This window comes from Macrobrachium nipponense, chromosome 32 (genome assembly GCF_015104395.2).
Source record: "Macrobrachium nipponense isolate FS-2020 chromosome 32, ASM1510439v2, whole genome shotgun sequence".
In the NCBI taxonomy this organism is placed as follows: Eukaryota; Metazoa; Arthropoda; class Malacostraca; order Decapoda; family Palaemonidae; genus Macrobrachium; species Macrobrachium nipponense.
Window position 1 is genome coordinate 72483703 of NC_061094.1, and position 17376 is coordinate 72501078.

The following is a 17376-nucleotide window of genomic DNA, read 5'->3' on the forward strand; positions in this document are numbered from 1 at the left end:
TCCATAGGCCTCTGTCATATATATATATAGAAAGAGTTGCCAATTCCGGCGGCCTCTACTTAAAAAAAGAAAAATGTTAAAAAATCTTTCTCGTAGGATTTCATAGAAACCCACCTATCTATCTATCTATCTATCTATCTATCTACTAATAAAATCCGAGTGGATATCTCTTGTTTGTCCTCACTGGAAGGGGTCCGGGGTATGTAGGGAAACGGGAGGGTAGGGGAGACATCCACCCTCCTCCTGCAAACCTGTTAGTCCGACCCGGGTGAGGGCTGGGTAGGTAGATGATCGTGAAGGTAGGGGAAGACATGACTGGCAGCGCCGGGTTCCAGCGCATCGAGCTTGTCTATAAATATTGTTTATATATTTTAAAGAGAGAGAGAGAAATGAAAAGGAGCGAATGCAGGTCAGCGGTAGGGTAGTCATTAAATGTCATTGATTGGTAAGCGGTTATAAGTCTTTCTCGATATATAATTCATGCCAGGAACTCGTAAGTTAGCTTAGCCGACTCCGTTCGGAAGTTTGAAATGGCAGTAAATATTGAGTTAGAGTTTAGTGGAGTGTTTAAAAGGAATTTCCTTTTTGCGTTGGATAGTCACAGACGTTCTTGTTTTTATCGTTTTTGGTTTTATCGAAATCATTTTCACTTTACTTATGAAGAATATATATGAATATTTCAGTTGAGTAGATTATATCCTACCTAGATACTTATAAACATGTATATGAATATATCAGTTGATATTTATACTAGATACTTATAAAAATATACATGAATATATCAGTTGAGATGATGTATTTCCGACCTAGATACTTATAAAAATGTATATGAATATATCAGTTGAATACAACCCGACCTAGGTACATAAATATTGAAGAATATATCAGTTGAGTTGATATATTACCAACCTAGTTACTTATGAAAAAATATATATGAATATATCAGTTGAGTAGATGTATTTCCAACCTAGATACTTATAAAAATATACATGAATATATCAGGTGTGATGTATTCCCGACGTAGATACTTATAAAAATATGTATATGAATATATCAGTTGAGTTGATGTATTTCCGCCCTAGATACTTATAAAAATATATATGAAAATATCAGTTGAGTAGATGTATTTCCGACCAAGATACTTATAAAAATATATATGAATATATCAGTTGAGTAGATATACTTCCAACCTAGATAGTTTTAAAGATTTATATGAGAGTAGATGTACTTCCGTCCTAGTTACTTATAAAGATATATAATATATCAGTTGAGTAGATGTATTTCCCACCTCGATACTTATAAAAATATATATGAATATAAATGACTCAAGCTTTGTATATTTTTTCGTTTTATCGCTTTGTTGGAACTTTTTTTTTTTTTAATGTAAATTAGACAGACATGAATATTAAAAATGAGCGGATGTATTTCCGAGGTCGATTCATGTACCTGTTGGAGGTAACTGAGATTATTAGATTCATAAATCCGTTAGCTATTACTAATCCCGTAAATTGTTGACTTTCTAGTTTTCTGTAATAGAAAGCTACCGAGATCATTTGTCAGTCCTCAGATCTTGACAACTACCGAGGCTAGAGGGCTGCAAATTGGTATGTTGATCGTCCATCCTCCAGTCATCAGGCATAGCAATTTGCAGCCCTCTAGCCTCAGTAGTTTTTATTTTAATCAAGGTTAAATTTTACCATGATCGTGCGTCTGCCAACGCAGCAATACAGGCCAAAAAGGCCTGCTGAGAGGTTCATGGGTCGCGGCTCTTGCAGCATTTCATACCCAGACCACCGAAAGATAGATTCATTTTCGGTGGCCATTGATTAAACGCTTTGCAGAATACTCGATTTTTTTGCCCGTATTTTTTTACAAGTCATTTAGCTAATGAGCAAATTAACGCAGATCTGTCGCGAGCAATGTACCGGCGGTACTCCATCGCTTGAGTGCCGCTGCACCCGTCGGCGTCGGTCAATAGTGGCAAATGGACTCAACTGGTGAGAGATATTGGCTTTGGGCAAGTATGTGTGACGTTAAGATTGGTATGCGGGCAGTGCTATACATTGCCATTCAACGCTTTCAATGTTTATTGTTTTTTTTTAATATATGGATTGATTTATGGTTACTATAACTGGCCTCTGGCAACATTATTCAGTGAGGCGGGGTTCGTTTTCACAGCAAATAAAAAAGATGAAATTTTGTGTAGTTTCATTTTCAATGCATAATTTCGTATTGCTCTCTATTATTCCTCTTAATTTTTTACTTCTTCTTTTATATTTATATATATATATATATATATATATATATATATATATATATATATATAGTATATATATATATATATATATATATATATATATATATATATATGGTTACTATAAATGGCGAGTCAATAAATATTTATCATTTACTGAAATTTATATTATTTCTTAAACTTTTTTATTTACATACTTTTGTGGAGTTGGTTTTCACTGCAAATATTGTTTTATATAAGTTTGTGTGGTTAGTTTTCATTGCAATTTTTTTATATATAATTTGTAGGGTTCGTTTTCATAGCAATTTTTTTGTGGTTCAGTTTTCAGTACATAATTCTGTATTACTCAACAACTACTTTGATATTCCTTTGTCGGAATTTTTTCATAAATAAAAAAATCCGATGGAATTGACTTTTGCTTTGCAGATATATTTTCTCTTTTGTTTTTAATTCTTAAGTCAGTATCGTCTCCTTTAATAACAGCAATAATTTTACTTTCGTAGCTTAGATTATTTTACCTACGTACAGTTTGCTTTCTTTTCATATGAGTTGTGTTGATTTAAGGCTCCGTTTATTCCGAAGAACATCTGTCAAATGGTTCTGCCACTCGTACATTCTTACTGTTTATTTTGACACCTTTGCCCTCGAAGGTGGAGAATAAGTAAAGAAGTCATAAATAGCTCCTCTTCTTCGTCATCATCTTCATCTTCTGAGAGAGAGAGAGAGAGAGAGAGAGAGAGAGAGAGAGAGAGAGAGAGAGAGAGAGAGAGATTAACCAGTAAATTTACCATTGCACAAATTTCACCTTTCCTTGGGTTGGGGGATTACCTCGTCGAGAGAGAGAGAGAGAGAGAGAGAGAGAGAGAGAGAGAGAGAGAGAGAGAGAGATTAACCATTAAATTTACCAATGCATTGATGCTACCCTTACCTCGTCGTGTGAGAGAGAGAGAGAGAGAGAGAGAGAGAGAGAGAGAGAGAGAGAGAGAGAGTACAAGGACCACCTTGCCTATGCTTTCATGTTAGATATTTTGCGCAATATTTGTCCTTGAGGTCGACTGTTAATTTTCTTGTTAATTTAATTTTAAATTAACAGTAAAAGGTTAAGGGTAGTCTTGGTGGCTAGAACACCCAGCAATGAAAGGCAGGTCATTACGAATAACATGTCGCTGGTAGATTGGTTGAATGGCTCCCAACTCCAGCTGGTTAACTGACCGAGAGCTTTGGCCTTTTAATTCATTATACTCTGTATTTGATGCTCTGCTGGAAGCGGTGAATGAGTCCGAGGATTAGCTTTCCAGGTTCCTGGAAACTTCAGCTTCAAGGAGCGCCTCTTGGGCAGGCTCGAGGCCAAGTGTTTTTTTTGGGTTTGGGGGCTGCTGGGCTGGGTGGGTAGGTTGGGGGGCGGTTGGGTTAGATATCATGACTTAAATGTATATATGTTTATGGCTTTGTGACTCCTTTCAAGGACGGACTCAAATGATTGGATTCAAATTTACCTTTATATTTACCTTTTATAATATAATAATATTTAAATTTAAAACTTACAGTTGTAAGTTTAAGTATATGTACATTTTACGTAAATTGTGGATTTGTTTGCCCATTTGAAGACTCGTGCTACCATGAGGATTTTTTAATAATAATAATAATAATAATAATAATAATAATTCCAGTGTTTCCCTTGACCTCCTCTTACTTCTTCCTAACGAACACTATAATATTCTTTGGAAGCTTCAATTTCAAGTCAGTGGCTCCTGAATAATAATAATAATAATAATAATAAATAAATAATAATAATAATAATCGATCAGCAAAGATCCTCTGGGACTATGGTATCAGAACGGATAGGGTGATACGTGCAAACAGGTCAGACGTGACGTTGATTGACAAAGTCAAGAAGAAAGTATCACTCATTGATGTCGCAATACCATGGGACACCAGAGTTGAAGAGAAAGAGAGGGAAAAAAATGGATAAGTATCAAGATCTGAAAATAGAAATAAGAAGGATATGGGATATGCCATGGAAATCGTACCCATAATCATAGGAGCACTAGGCACGATCCCAAGATCCCTGAAAAGGAATCTAGAAAAACTAGAGGCTGAAGTAGCTCCAGGACTCATGCAGAAGAGTGTGATCCTAGAAACGGCACACATAGTAAGAAGAGTGAGTGGACTCCCTAAGGAGGCAGGATGCAACCTGGAACCCCACACTATAAATACCACCCACTCGAATTGGACTGTGATAGAGCAAAAAAAAAAAAAAAAAAAAAAAAAAAAAAAAAAAAAAAATAATAATAATAATAATAATAATAATAATAACAACATGAAGCCTGAATTTCATCTTCTGAATAATAATAATAATAATAATAATAATAATGTGTAAACAGACCATACCGTGACGTTTGATGACAAAGTCAAGAATAATAATATATATATAATTTAATTTGTTTGTAATAATAATAATAATAATAATAATAATAATATAATATAATAATATAATAATAATAATAATAAAATAATAATAGGGAAACACTCTATCACGAGAGATATATAATGTTTCTAAATGGGTCCACAATAATACAAGGTGTAAAAAGTCCGTGTATAATTTTTGAAGACTTTACAGAAAGCTTTCGAACCCTTCCCTGGGTTTCATCTTCAGAGTTCAGACCAAATGAACAAAAAGTTACAACAAGTACAGAGGTAAACTTTGAAAAAACAAGAGTCGTTGAAGATCGTTGACAACGGTCGTTAGCTCGTTAATGGCCAGGTGATGAAGAAAGAGGGTAGTTAACAACAACTAGGTGGAGAGGATATCACCTAGTTGTTGTTAACTACCCTCTTTCTTTATCACCTGGCCCATTAACGAGGTAACGACCGTTGTCAACGATCTTCAACGACTCTTGTTTTTTAAAATTTACCTCTGTACTTGTTGTAACTTTTTGTTCATTTGGTCTGAAGATGAACCCAGGGAATTGTTCGAAAGCTTTCTGTAAAGTCTTCAAAATTATACACGGACTTTTTACACCTTGTATTATTGTGGACCCTTTAGAACAATAATAATAATACTGTTGAATAAAATGGCAGAATTCAGCGAATTAATCTTATATATTATCTTAAGATTAATTCGCTGAATTCTGCCATTTTATTCAACGGAATTTGTTGAAAAGAGGGCCTTCTTCCAAAATAATAATATAATAATAATATAATAATAATAATAATAATAATAATAATAATAATGTGGTTATATTAATGAATTGATATAATACTGTTATTTGCTTTTAGGGTCTCACTGTGACCTATGCCCCCTTCCACCAAGTTCGTAATGTCTGTTTCAAATTCAAGTGTTGAAGCTCAGCTGCTCCGTGGGTTTGTGTGCCCCCCCCCCCCCCCCCCCCGTCCCCCCCCCCCCCCCCCCCCACCCCACCCGGCAAGCTTAGTGTTGCTCTAACATTGCTGACTGAGAAGAAGCTATCGTGGTGGCGAATATGTTACTCATTACCTGGTGTTTTTTATCAAATGAAAATCACCAGTTCTGATTTTTTTTTCTTTTACTGAAACTCTACCAGTTGTAAGACGAAGCAGGTTTTAGTTAGTTTAAAGCTATATGATCTTGTGCCTGATGCGAAACGTTTTCTGTAATAGTTATAGTATTTATTTTGTTAATTCAGGTGTAAGTCTATGAATTATTTGTGTTTTCCTTTCCCCCGGCAATGAACGTGGAAAATTTCAGTTGTGAGAAATGCTTAGCTAAAGATTGTCATTTAACAATTTCTTGTCCGTTTAGCTCTGCAGTTTAGTAGTTAAGTAGTCTCTGGTATATATGGTATCCATGTCAATTCCTCGTTGGACGAGTCGGTTACGTGCTCGACTAACGATCTCAGTGTCCGGGTTCGATTCCCTGCTCTGTCAACGAGGAATCAGAGGAAACTATGTCAGATGAAAGAAATTCATTTCTCGACGTGGTTCGGATCCCACAGTAAGCTGTAGGTGTCGTTGCTAAGTGACCAACTGGTTCCTAGCCACGTAAAAATATCTGATCCTTCGGGCCAGCCGTAGGAGAGAGCTGTTAATCAGCTCAGTGGTCTGGTAAAAGTAAGATATACTTAACTTAGTTCCCTGTTATATAAGTGATGAGTCGACCCATTTTTGAAGTTTCATATGTGGTCGAATGTAGGGTGGAGACTGAATCCCATTTCGTAATATCCCCCAACCAATCCATTTCCCCTAATCATATCACTCATATCGTGTACGAGAATTTGATGATGTCGATCACGAATGGAGAATCTTCTTAATTACAAGGATTCCTGCCATAAGTTCGCCACAGCTACACAAGATACGCCCTTCCGCATACCACGCCCATGGCATTCTGAAGTTTAGACTGTAGCTGATTAAACTCGTGACTGTGATGCAGAGGGGTTGGGGGGGGGGGGGGGGGGGGGGGGGCGCTTGAGTGCTTATTTCATGGAAGGCGGGTTTGAGAAAAGTTATTCTGAACTGAGTTTCGCTCTTATACTATCATCGACCAGATTCTGAAGTTTAGACTGTAGCTGATTAGACTCGTGACTGTGATGCAGAGGGGGGGGGGGGGGGGGGGGGGGGGGGGGGGGGGGGGGGGGGGGGCGCTTGAGTGGTTATTTCATGGAAGGCGGGTTTGGGAAAAGGATTATTCTCAACTGACTCGTTTCTTATACGATACCGACCAGCATGGATGCGCACCTCAAGTTTTCCATCCTGAAACCAGCCACGTAGGGATGGTAGCGCCGTCAGTGCTCATCACGTGGTCCACTGTAGGCATTACTGTTAAGTTGCGGCGTTCCTTCGGGGGCCTTACCTGTAGCCCCTTTCATTCCTTTTGCTGTACCTCTGTTCGTATTCCCTTTCTTTCAATTGTTTCATAGCGAGAATCGAATCGCCGTCATTATTTTTTTATTTTTATTTTTTCTCTATTTTAGTTTCGATTTACTTTGCTTTATTCGTATTTCATTTATTTTTAATGATTTTCATCTATATTTATTTGTTTTCATTCATTTCCTGAGAGTAAATACGTGACCTTTTTATAAATTGTCATTATTTTTTATTCATTTTTATTTTTTCTCTATTTCAGTTTCTATTTGCCTTGCTTTATTTGTATTTCATTTATTTTTTATTATTTTAATTTATTTTTATTTATTTTCGTACATTTCCAGGGAGTAAATACGTGACCTTTTTATAAATTGTCATTCATTTTTTATTTATTTTTATTTTCCCTCTTTCAGTTTCTAATTACTTTGTTTGTATTTCGTTTATTTTTAATTAATTTCATTTATTTTTATTTATTTTCGTTCATTTCCAGGGAGTAAATACTTGACCTGACCTTTCTGCTGATCTTTTTAATACATTAGAGTCTTGAGGTCACTACTGCTTGCCTTACTGGAAGTCAGTGCTCAGACTTAACGTCCAAAATCTTAAAATCATTTCCTTTTAAGCTGCGCTAAATCATTTTCATTAGCGCTAATCTAGACCTGAGCTACGCTTCAAGTGAACATTACAGCGTCAGCTCTCTTGATGAACATTAAGCGAGCATTAAGCCACTGTGCGCTCTTATGATTTAACGTTGCATGAGAACTCCTTGGCAAGTTGTCGTGTTTGCACGTCAGGTGCCATTGTTTTTTTTTTTTTTCTTTCCCCTTGTGTCCGCACCACCTACGTGCTATCAGTCATACCCTACGTTGCTGGGTTATCATTCAAATGGATTATGGTAGGAATTTTCATGAACTTCATACTGCCACATCCAAAATGATGTTCTTGTAAAAGAATACCGAAAGAGAATCGGTTGTCTTTAGAACGAGTAAATTTTTGACATTTTTATGTTAAAACCGAATGTTCTGTGCCGTGAAGCACGAACCGTAAGTGTATTATGCGCTGTTCTTTGGTTTATGTTAAAACCAAGTGATGTATCCCTTCCCTCGGAGTGTTAGCTCCAAATTGACGAATGCGCTAAACGTTTGTCATTTGTATTTAAACCAAACGATATATCCCTTAAAGTGCAAGCTCCAAAATAAAGTAAGGTCTATAAGTTTGCCATTTGTATTTAAACCAAATGGTATACCCCTCGGAGTTGTTAGCTCCAAATTGACGAAAGCGCTCAAACGTTTGTCATTTGTATTCAAACCAAATGACATATCCCTTGGAGTGTTAGCTCCAAAAAGACATAAGCGCTATATGTTTGTGATTTTTATCAAATCCAAGTGATATATCCCTTGGAGTACTAGCTCCAAAATGAAATAAGCACTGTCCTTTGATGGATATTTATATGTGGCGGTCCCGCATAGAGTCTTCCTCCCTGTATACCGGGTCGCCCCCCCCCCCCCCCACCCCCCCCCCCCCCCCCCCCCCCCCCCGGTTGGTTTTTATATGTATGAGGGCTGACTGACAATTCTCTCATGCCCGTTTTCTGCCAGCTGTTCATGGCATTTGGTTTCGTTATGGAGGTGATGTGTTATGATTTGTGTGTGTGTGTGACTTTTTTTTCATGGATATATTTGTTATTCCCTAGTGAATTATATGATTAATTTTTTTAAGTAAAGAAACATCGAAACTGAATATTATCTGCGTGTGTGTGAGTGATTTTGTTTCATGGGTATAGCTATTTGTTACTGCCTTGTGAATTATATGATTAGCTTTTTTTTAAGTGAAGAAACATCGAAACTGAATATTATCTGGTGTGTGTGTGTGATTTTGTTTTCAAGGGTATATTTGTTATTCCCTAGTGAATTATATGATAATTTTTTTTAAATAACAAACATCGTAACTGAATATTATCTGCGTGTGTGTGTGTGTGTGTGATTTTTTTCAAGTGAATTATATAATTAATGTTTATTTTTAAGTAAAGAAACATCGAAACTGAGTATTATCTGCGTGTATGTGTGTGTGTGTGATTTTTTTGTCGTGGGTATGTTTGTTACTTTCTTGTGAATTATATGATTAATTTTTTTTATGAGTAAAGAAACATCGAAACTGAATATTGTCTGCATTGGAATACAGACAGAGATGGGGTACACAGAGACTAGTGCTAATGCGTATGAGATATTAGCATCATCAAGGAAGTCATTAAGCATAATCGAGAGAAAAGAGCGAGGCTATTCAAGTTGTGATTTAATGCCCTCGTAATGGGTAGTGTGTGAGTCAGTGTGGGAATTAATTGTACCTTTTTTGTTTTGTTTTTTTAATCTTACCCTGGCATTTTAGTCAATTTATTATGTACCCTGTCATACTGTCCATTTTTTTTTAAATCGTACCCTGTCATGTTGCCCATTTTACTCATTTTTTTAAACCGTACCATGTCATTTTACACCATTTTTTAAAAATCGTACCCTGTCATTTTACAAATTTTTAAAAATCGTACTCTGTCATTTTACACAACTTTTTAAAATTCGTACCCTGTCATTTTACACCTTTTTTAATCGTACCCTGTCATTTTACACAATTATTTTTAAATCGTACCCTGTCATTTTGCCTATTTTACTCATTTTTTTTTTATTGTACCCTGTCATTTTGCCCATTTTACTCATTTTTTAAAAATCGTACCCTGTCATTTTACTCTCTTTTTAAAAATCGTACCCTGTCATTTTACACATGTTTTTAAAAATTGTACCCTGTCATTTTCCACAATTTTTTTTTATTAAATCGTGCCCTGTCATTTTACACAACTTTTTTTTAAATCGTACCCTGTCATTTTACAATTTTTTTGTAATCGGCACCCACTGTCATTATAAAATTTTTTATCGTACCCGTCCCTGTCATTTTACACAATTTTTAAAAAGTCGTACCCTCTCATTTTACCAAATTTTTTCCCCTGAAATTGTACCTTGTCAAAACGGTGCGTAATTCAAATGAAGGTTCGGGTAGTGTCACTAATCCTCTTTTATAGCAACAGTCATAATGTTTTATGTATGGAGTTGATTTTTTTTTTTTCCATCTTTTTTTTTTTTTTTTTTTTTTTTTTTTTTTTTTACAAATTCCTCTCTAAGGGGGAATATTTAACATTTCCCTGCTTTATGAATTGCCATCAGATCCTAATGCCCCCCCCCCTCCCTCCCCCACCAAAAAAAAAAAAAAAAAAAAAAAAAATTACCTGTGCAAAAATTTTGACATTCGTTAGAGGCAAGCCCATTTAGCAGGGGCGATTTCCCATTTATTTTTTTATTTTTTATTTTGGGGGGGGGGCGGTGTTGGGGGCCAAATTACCTCGGCCTTGATGTGCAGACGCGGAAAAACAGCATAATCTTGCTCAAGTGCCCTTATGTCGGCTCTCTTGATGAGTAGTATTAGGCCCAGACTGAAAAAAAGTACTGGCCAAAAATGATGACTGCCGTGTTGGTGGAAGGGTACTATGGGGTTTTGGGGGGGTGGGGTTGGTAATTTAGCCACGGTAGCTTGGACGGCCGGTCTTTTCTCTTACCTTTTGTGCCGGATGTTTTACATTTTTTTTTCTTTTTGGCTGTATTTTGAGAGTTACAGTTTTTTTTATTTGTTTGTTTATTTATTTATTTTTACTTTTTTATTTTTTTACTTTTTTTACTTTTTATTTTATTTATTTGTGTATTTATTTCTATTTACTTGTTTATTTTTATTTATTTAATTTTTTTACTCTTTGTTATTTGTATTTATTTATGTTATGTTTCTACTTTTTGTTATTTTTATTTATTTATATATTTTTTTGTGTGCATTACTATGTTATTTCCAGAACGCATGGAGGACATATCTTTGATTTTCCAGAAGCTCTTGTTTAGTTTGTGTGTGATTGAAAAGACACTTCTATTGTAACGAATTCGTGTTTAGCTGAGGTAGCCTTGCAAAATTTCAAAAGGTTTTTATGAACATTTTATTTAAAGTACCATATATGTAATATGGGTATTTTAACCATGCGTAAATATGTGTTGGGTTTTTATACCAAAGACCAGTTATGGTATTGTAATAGATCTGACCACTTCCTATTCTGATTTTTTTCTTAATTCTGAAAATTATTTAAATCACATATAATAAGAAATAAATGATAACAGTCCCTGTTACCAGCCATTCCAATTATAATTATCATATTATTAGCCATAATTTTCATTATATAGTTCATTTGACAGATGAACTTTGCTGTTAAACTACAATGTTGATAATAATCATCCCTTTATTGCAATATTAGTTTTCATTAATATTATGTCAACCATTTCAGTATTAAGAGTTGCCGTTTTGTTATTGGTCATCTACGATTGTAATTGTATTCAATAATAGGATTTTTATTTGATTGTTATTTTTTTTGTTTTTATTCCATTCTCTTTGATTTTTTTGCTTTTCCATTTTCCGTCAGGGACTACTGTCTGTGTATTATTGGTTATTGGAATACACAGCTGTGTAGTTTTCATGCCGGACTGCAGTTTGGTTAATGAGAATACATTTTTTTTCACGTATGGAGTCGGCATTGAATAATTAACGTTTTTTTCAATTGTTATTCACGTTATTAAATATATATATATATATATATATTATATATTTATTATGTATGTATGTATATATATTATATATATATATATATAGATATATAAATATATATATTATATATATATATATATATATATATCATATATATATAATGGGGGTTTGTGTGTATGTAGTAGAGTGCTGCTATTGATATGGTGCTTGTGTATATACATTTTTTGTATAATAATATAATATATAATATATATATATATATATATATATATAGATATATATATATCTATTGTATGTATATGTGGTGGTTTGTGTATGTGCGCATTGTTATGTATATGGTGTTTGTGTATGAGCGTATTATCTGTGTGGTGCTTGTGTATTTGTGCATTGTTATCTGGATGGTGCTTGTGTATGGTGTTGGTGTGTTTGCAGAGTGCTTTTTGTAAGGTGTTTGTTGCATGTGTGCATTGTTATATGTATGGCGTTTGTGTATGTGCATTGTTATAAATAAATGGTGCTTGTGTATGTGTTTTTATATATATGGTGTTTGTGTGTATGCATAGTGCTATTTTATGCCGCGTGTGTATGTGTGCCTTGTTGTATATATGGTGTTTGTGTGTTTGCAGATCGTTTTTTACATGGTGTTTGAAAAAAATATGTATTCAAAGAACGATTTGTTTTTCTTTTTTTTTTTGTATGGGAAGATTTTATTCTTGAATTTAAAAAGGAAAGTAATTAATTAAAACGATATTGAAACGTTTTTTGTTTTGTATTACAGATAAAAACATTTTATACCCAAAACACAAACCAGTGATGAGTTTACTTTGAAATGCTATAAAAAAAATAAAAAACAGTGAACTGCTCCATTAGTCGACTTCGTATAATGAAGTATCGAACATGATGCGGTGAGGATTTTAGGGAAGTGATTGTGAAGCGTTGTTGTTTTTTTTATAATAGTGACTGTTTTTATCAAAGTGGTGTTCGTTGAGGAAATAGTGAAAAAATGCCAGCCCCGGTACATGATGCCAGTAGTCCACAGAGGTAAGTATTGATGCCTCGTACACTAATACAGTTTGATGTTTGGTGAGCAATTTCTTGTGGTCTTTATTTGCGAGAGAATCATAAATACGTACATTGTTTATATATATATATATATATATATATATATATAGTATATATATAATATTAATAATTTGTTCTATAATATATAGTTATATCATAATATTACACACACACACACACCACCCGACAGCACCACACACACACACATATATATCTATATATATATATATATATATATATATATACTATATTATATATCAAATTTATTTATTTCATATAAATATATTGTTTTGAACAATAATTATAATCGTCGCCAGAAATTTAGCATTTTAGTTGGATTGGTAGAGCATTATGGTAAATTTTACTTCGTATTCAACAAGTTTAAAAAAAAATCACTAGATAACAGAGTAACCAAATGAAAAAAGGCCCAGACAGGTAGCTACTACTGACAAGTGGTATATATACCCTATTTGAGCGTTTTCTTTGAAGAGATGTCATACTTTAAAAGAGCAGACACTCTGAGACTTGGTAGAGGTGAGTAGGTACACTTATTCATGCCAAGTTTATAATGCTGACGAAGATGGTTTTGTCATGTTTACTATCGAGTGTAAAGAGGAAAAGATACATTTTTTTTTGTAGATATAATGCCAAGTTTTTTTAATGCCGATGAAGATGGTTTTGTCATGTTTATGGTCGATTGTAAAGCTGAAAAAGCCTTTTTTTTTTCAGAATAATGTAATTAGGTTTTTTTTATCGCTGATGAAGATGATGAAGAAACTTCTTTTGTTTTTCAAATATAATTAAGTTTTTATTTTATTGCTGAAGAATATATTTTTGTCATGTATACGGTCGAGTGTAGAGAGTTAAAAAAAAAAACATTTGTTTGTCAGAATATAATTAAGTTATTTTTTTTAACGTTCATGATTTATATAGTGATTTCTTACGACTCGAGAGAGTTAATAATGATCTTTTTACTGTCAGGTTCCGTTTTAGAGCTGAATGAGGGGACCTCATAGGTCCCAGCGCTTGGCCTTTGTCCTATATCCTAAATTCTATTCTGTTCTTACTATTATATCCACTATACACTCCGAATGTCTTATGGCTGAATGAATGCTGAAGCATACTGTATTGGTAGCTTTTTAATTTTTCCATTAAGGAAATGAGTTAATAAAATCATTATTTTCATATTACAGTGAATAAAAAAACAGCAAGCGTATATTTTGATCATGATTTAGAATAAGGACCTTTGTTGTTTTAGCTATTTATGATAAGAATCCATTTGTTATATGATTGACAATAAGATGAAGAAAGCTGTCGTCCTTAAGTGATATTATAAATAGATGCATCTATTTTCATAGTGATCTATTAAAAGGATGATACATATGTATGGTAAAGAAGTAGAATGGAGTTTCCTTTGATGTATCGAAGCTAAAAAAAAAACGCTTTCTTTATTTACATGAAGAAAACCCATAGGGTCTTTATATCATAGATTTGCTTGCGCATGTCGTCATTCCACATTACTTTCATTATTATATTATATAAATGAATATAAAAAGCTACGAAGGCTTGATTCTACGCAAGACCTGTAGCCCCTTTACTGAGGGCTAAATGAGGCCTGACTCTCCCCCCCCTCCCCATTCTATTTTTAGTAGAGGCGAACTTCCTGATCACTGCTCATTGTAGTTGTCCATGCTCCCACACATCCATCCCAACAACCCCCCCCCCCCGCAACCCCTCCTCATTCCCTCCTCATTCCCCCCCTCTCTCTCTCTCTCTCCCTCTCTCTCTCTCTCTCCCTCTCTGTAATTGGATAGTGTAAATGAATATTCATTTTTCAAATTCAAATGTATGTGCTAATCTAATCTAAGAAAGTGGCATAAAGTTTATAACAAATAATAACATATCTGATTTATCAAAAGGTTTTAACCAACATAAAAACGTTAATATTCATTTAACGAGTTGCTTTTGCTATGCTTCTTGCAAAGATCTGCAATGGAAATAGTTCATTGGGGGAAATAACCTAAAAGATTAATGGGGAAATAACCTAAATATTAACCTACTTGTGAAGTACTTTGAAGGATCTACGTATACTATATACTTATCAATGTGGACGCTTAATCTTGCTTATTGCCATAAGATTTTAGTGTTTTATGTTCAATTAACTCCACGAGGCGTCTCATACGACGATTCACGTAATTTCAGATTGAGTTAAGATATATGTATGATTACTAATTTACCTCGTGAATAAGCCTTTTTAGTTTTTTAGAATGTCTCATTTGAGTGGAATATGGAATACTCTGGGTGATTATCACGCATTTCTAGGTACAAAATCTCTTATTTTTTCAAAGGATTTTTTTTAATGAAAATTTGTATGTAGAAATAGAGGTCCTTGGTAATACGATTTCTCGCGAGAAACTGTCCCTATAAACTGGTATGGTTAGTATCTTTAGGACATTTTAACCATCGTTCATTCTAAACATTTATGTACAAAGATATCGTCTGCTAGATGAAGGCCTTTATTAAAACAATCACCTTTTTTTGTCGTGTATTTGAGATTGTGACGAAGATGATTGACAAAACCGTAACCTATACACCCCATTCCATTCCACAACCTTTTCTTGAAATACAGTTAAAACTATACAGATTTCATTAATGTTTTTAAACTCTTTAATGTTTCATTAGGCCACACTTTATTAGAAAGCTCAAAATTGACCTCATTGCTGGCTTTTCTTGATTTTCTTTATATTTTGACTAGTCAATAACGAATGAAGTTATTTGAATTACTATAGTTTACGCATAAAGCTTTATTGAAGGCCGTTTTCTGACTTGGGGCTTTGGTGTCCATTTTCTGTATTTCGTTTTATGGATGACTGAGTTGAGTAATATCAGTCGTAAGTTTTTGTCTTGGTAATCGACTAATGCTTACGAATTTTATATATTATAAAATTGATGGATAACACCTTAAATATGTTAAAACAGGCGAAAAAACAATCTTCTGGAGTTTTTTTTTTTGTTTTACAATATGCTGTTTTGACTGTTGTGAAATGAATTTAAATTTAGATATATAGTATTTACCGTTTAAGTAAAGATTTATTATATTTTCATTGTATTCATTCCAAGTGAATCATGCCAAGTCTGGCTCTCAAAGATTTAAGTGCCATACCTTTTAGTAATTAAGTGTTTTCTGTTTTAACAAATGAATTGTAGAACTTCAGACTCTAAACAAGCATTTTCGAAAGAATATTACTTTGGGTATTATTTCAGGAAAAAAGCATATTTTTTGTTTTTGGTTTATCCTGATAATACTTTGAGATATATATATATATATATATATATATATATATATATATATATATATATCACAACACACACCACACACACACACACACTATATATATATATATATACTGGTTTTATCCTAGAATATTCGTACCATTGCATTTATTTCGGTGTAACATTTCCTCTTTCCTTTGCAGGGGAGACAGGAGGGGAGAAGCAGCCGTTCCTCGGGGGCGTCGAGCCCGTGCGCCTCACGCCCTCTTGGGAGAACACCAATCTCCCCAAGGAGGAGCTCAACTTCAAGAATGTCAACACCTTCGAGACTTTCGAGGTCGACATGGAACCTCCTAAAGACAGGTAAGAAGGAGCCCTTCTCTCTCTCTCTCTCTCTCTCTCTCGCCCTCTCTCTCTCTCTCTCTCTCTCTCTCTCTCTTTCTTCTTCTTCTTTCTTCTTCTTCTTCTTCTTCTTCTTCTTTTTTGATGGGAAGAAGTCTCTCTCTCTCTCTCTCTCTCTCTTCTCTCTCTCTCTCTCCCTCTTCTTCTTCTTCTTCTTCTTCTTCTTCTTCTTCATAAAAAAGGTGCGAAGAGTCTCTCTCTCTCTCTCATCTCATCTCATCTCTCTCTCTCTCTCTCTCTCTCTCTCTCTCTCTTTCTTTCTCTCAAATATTTATTTTTGACCTCCCAGAATTTCTGTTACTTATTGCTTATTCTTTTTCTCTCTTAAAAATTATCTTTTTGGCTAAAGAGTTTATGAGACGAAGAAGAAACTCGGAGAAAGCCTGTTTTTATTTTATTTATTTATTTTATTTTTTTATTCTCTCATCATCTCGAACCGGTTATGGTTAAAATTCGATGAAAAGTTGGTATTTTATCTGTTCAAACGTTCATCTGTTATGTATTAATTCTGTACAGAAGCCAGTGCCTTGAATTACTTCGTAGTTTTTCAGTTTAGCGTCAAGTCTTGAAAGTAACGGTCTACATTTTCATGTTGCACGTTTTCGCGCTTAAGCTGAATACTCTTTTAAGGGTTATTTTCGTAAAGTCGAACATTATTGACGATTACATGGAGAAATAAAAAGATTCTTATAGGTGGACATTTTAACGATTTTACAAATTCTCAAAATAAAATTTAAATTATTATTATTGGTGGACTTTTTAGCCATTTTGTGAAATGGACAAAACACTAATCGTGATTTATTTCAATTATATTAGTATTTTGTCTCCTTGTCTGTGAGTAGTTCTCTTGCAAATTCTACAGCTCAAAAAAGATTATTATATTTGGTGGACTTTTTAGCCATATTGGAAAATGGACCCCCACCCTA

At 34.1% G+C, this 17376-nt stretch overlaps 1 protein-coding gene across 1 annotated transcript in view; it reads left to right on the forward strand.

The window, feature by feature from the left end:
• LOC135207467 (putative uncharacterized protein DDB_G0281733) overlaps window positions 1–16415 on the forward strand; it is a 552278-nt gene extending 535863 nt beyond the window's left edge. Inside the window, exon 5 of the mRNA XM_064239193.1 lies at window positions 16252–16415. Within this exon, the coding sequence (XP_064095263.1) occupies window positions 16252–16415 (164 nt within the window). The remainder of the gene's footprint in view (window positions 1–16251) is intronic.
• The last annotated feature ends 961 nt before the right edge of the window (window positions 16416–17376 follow it).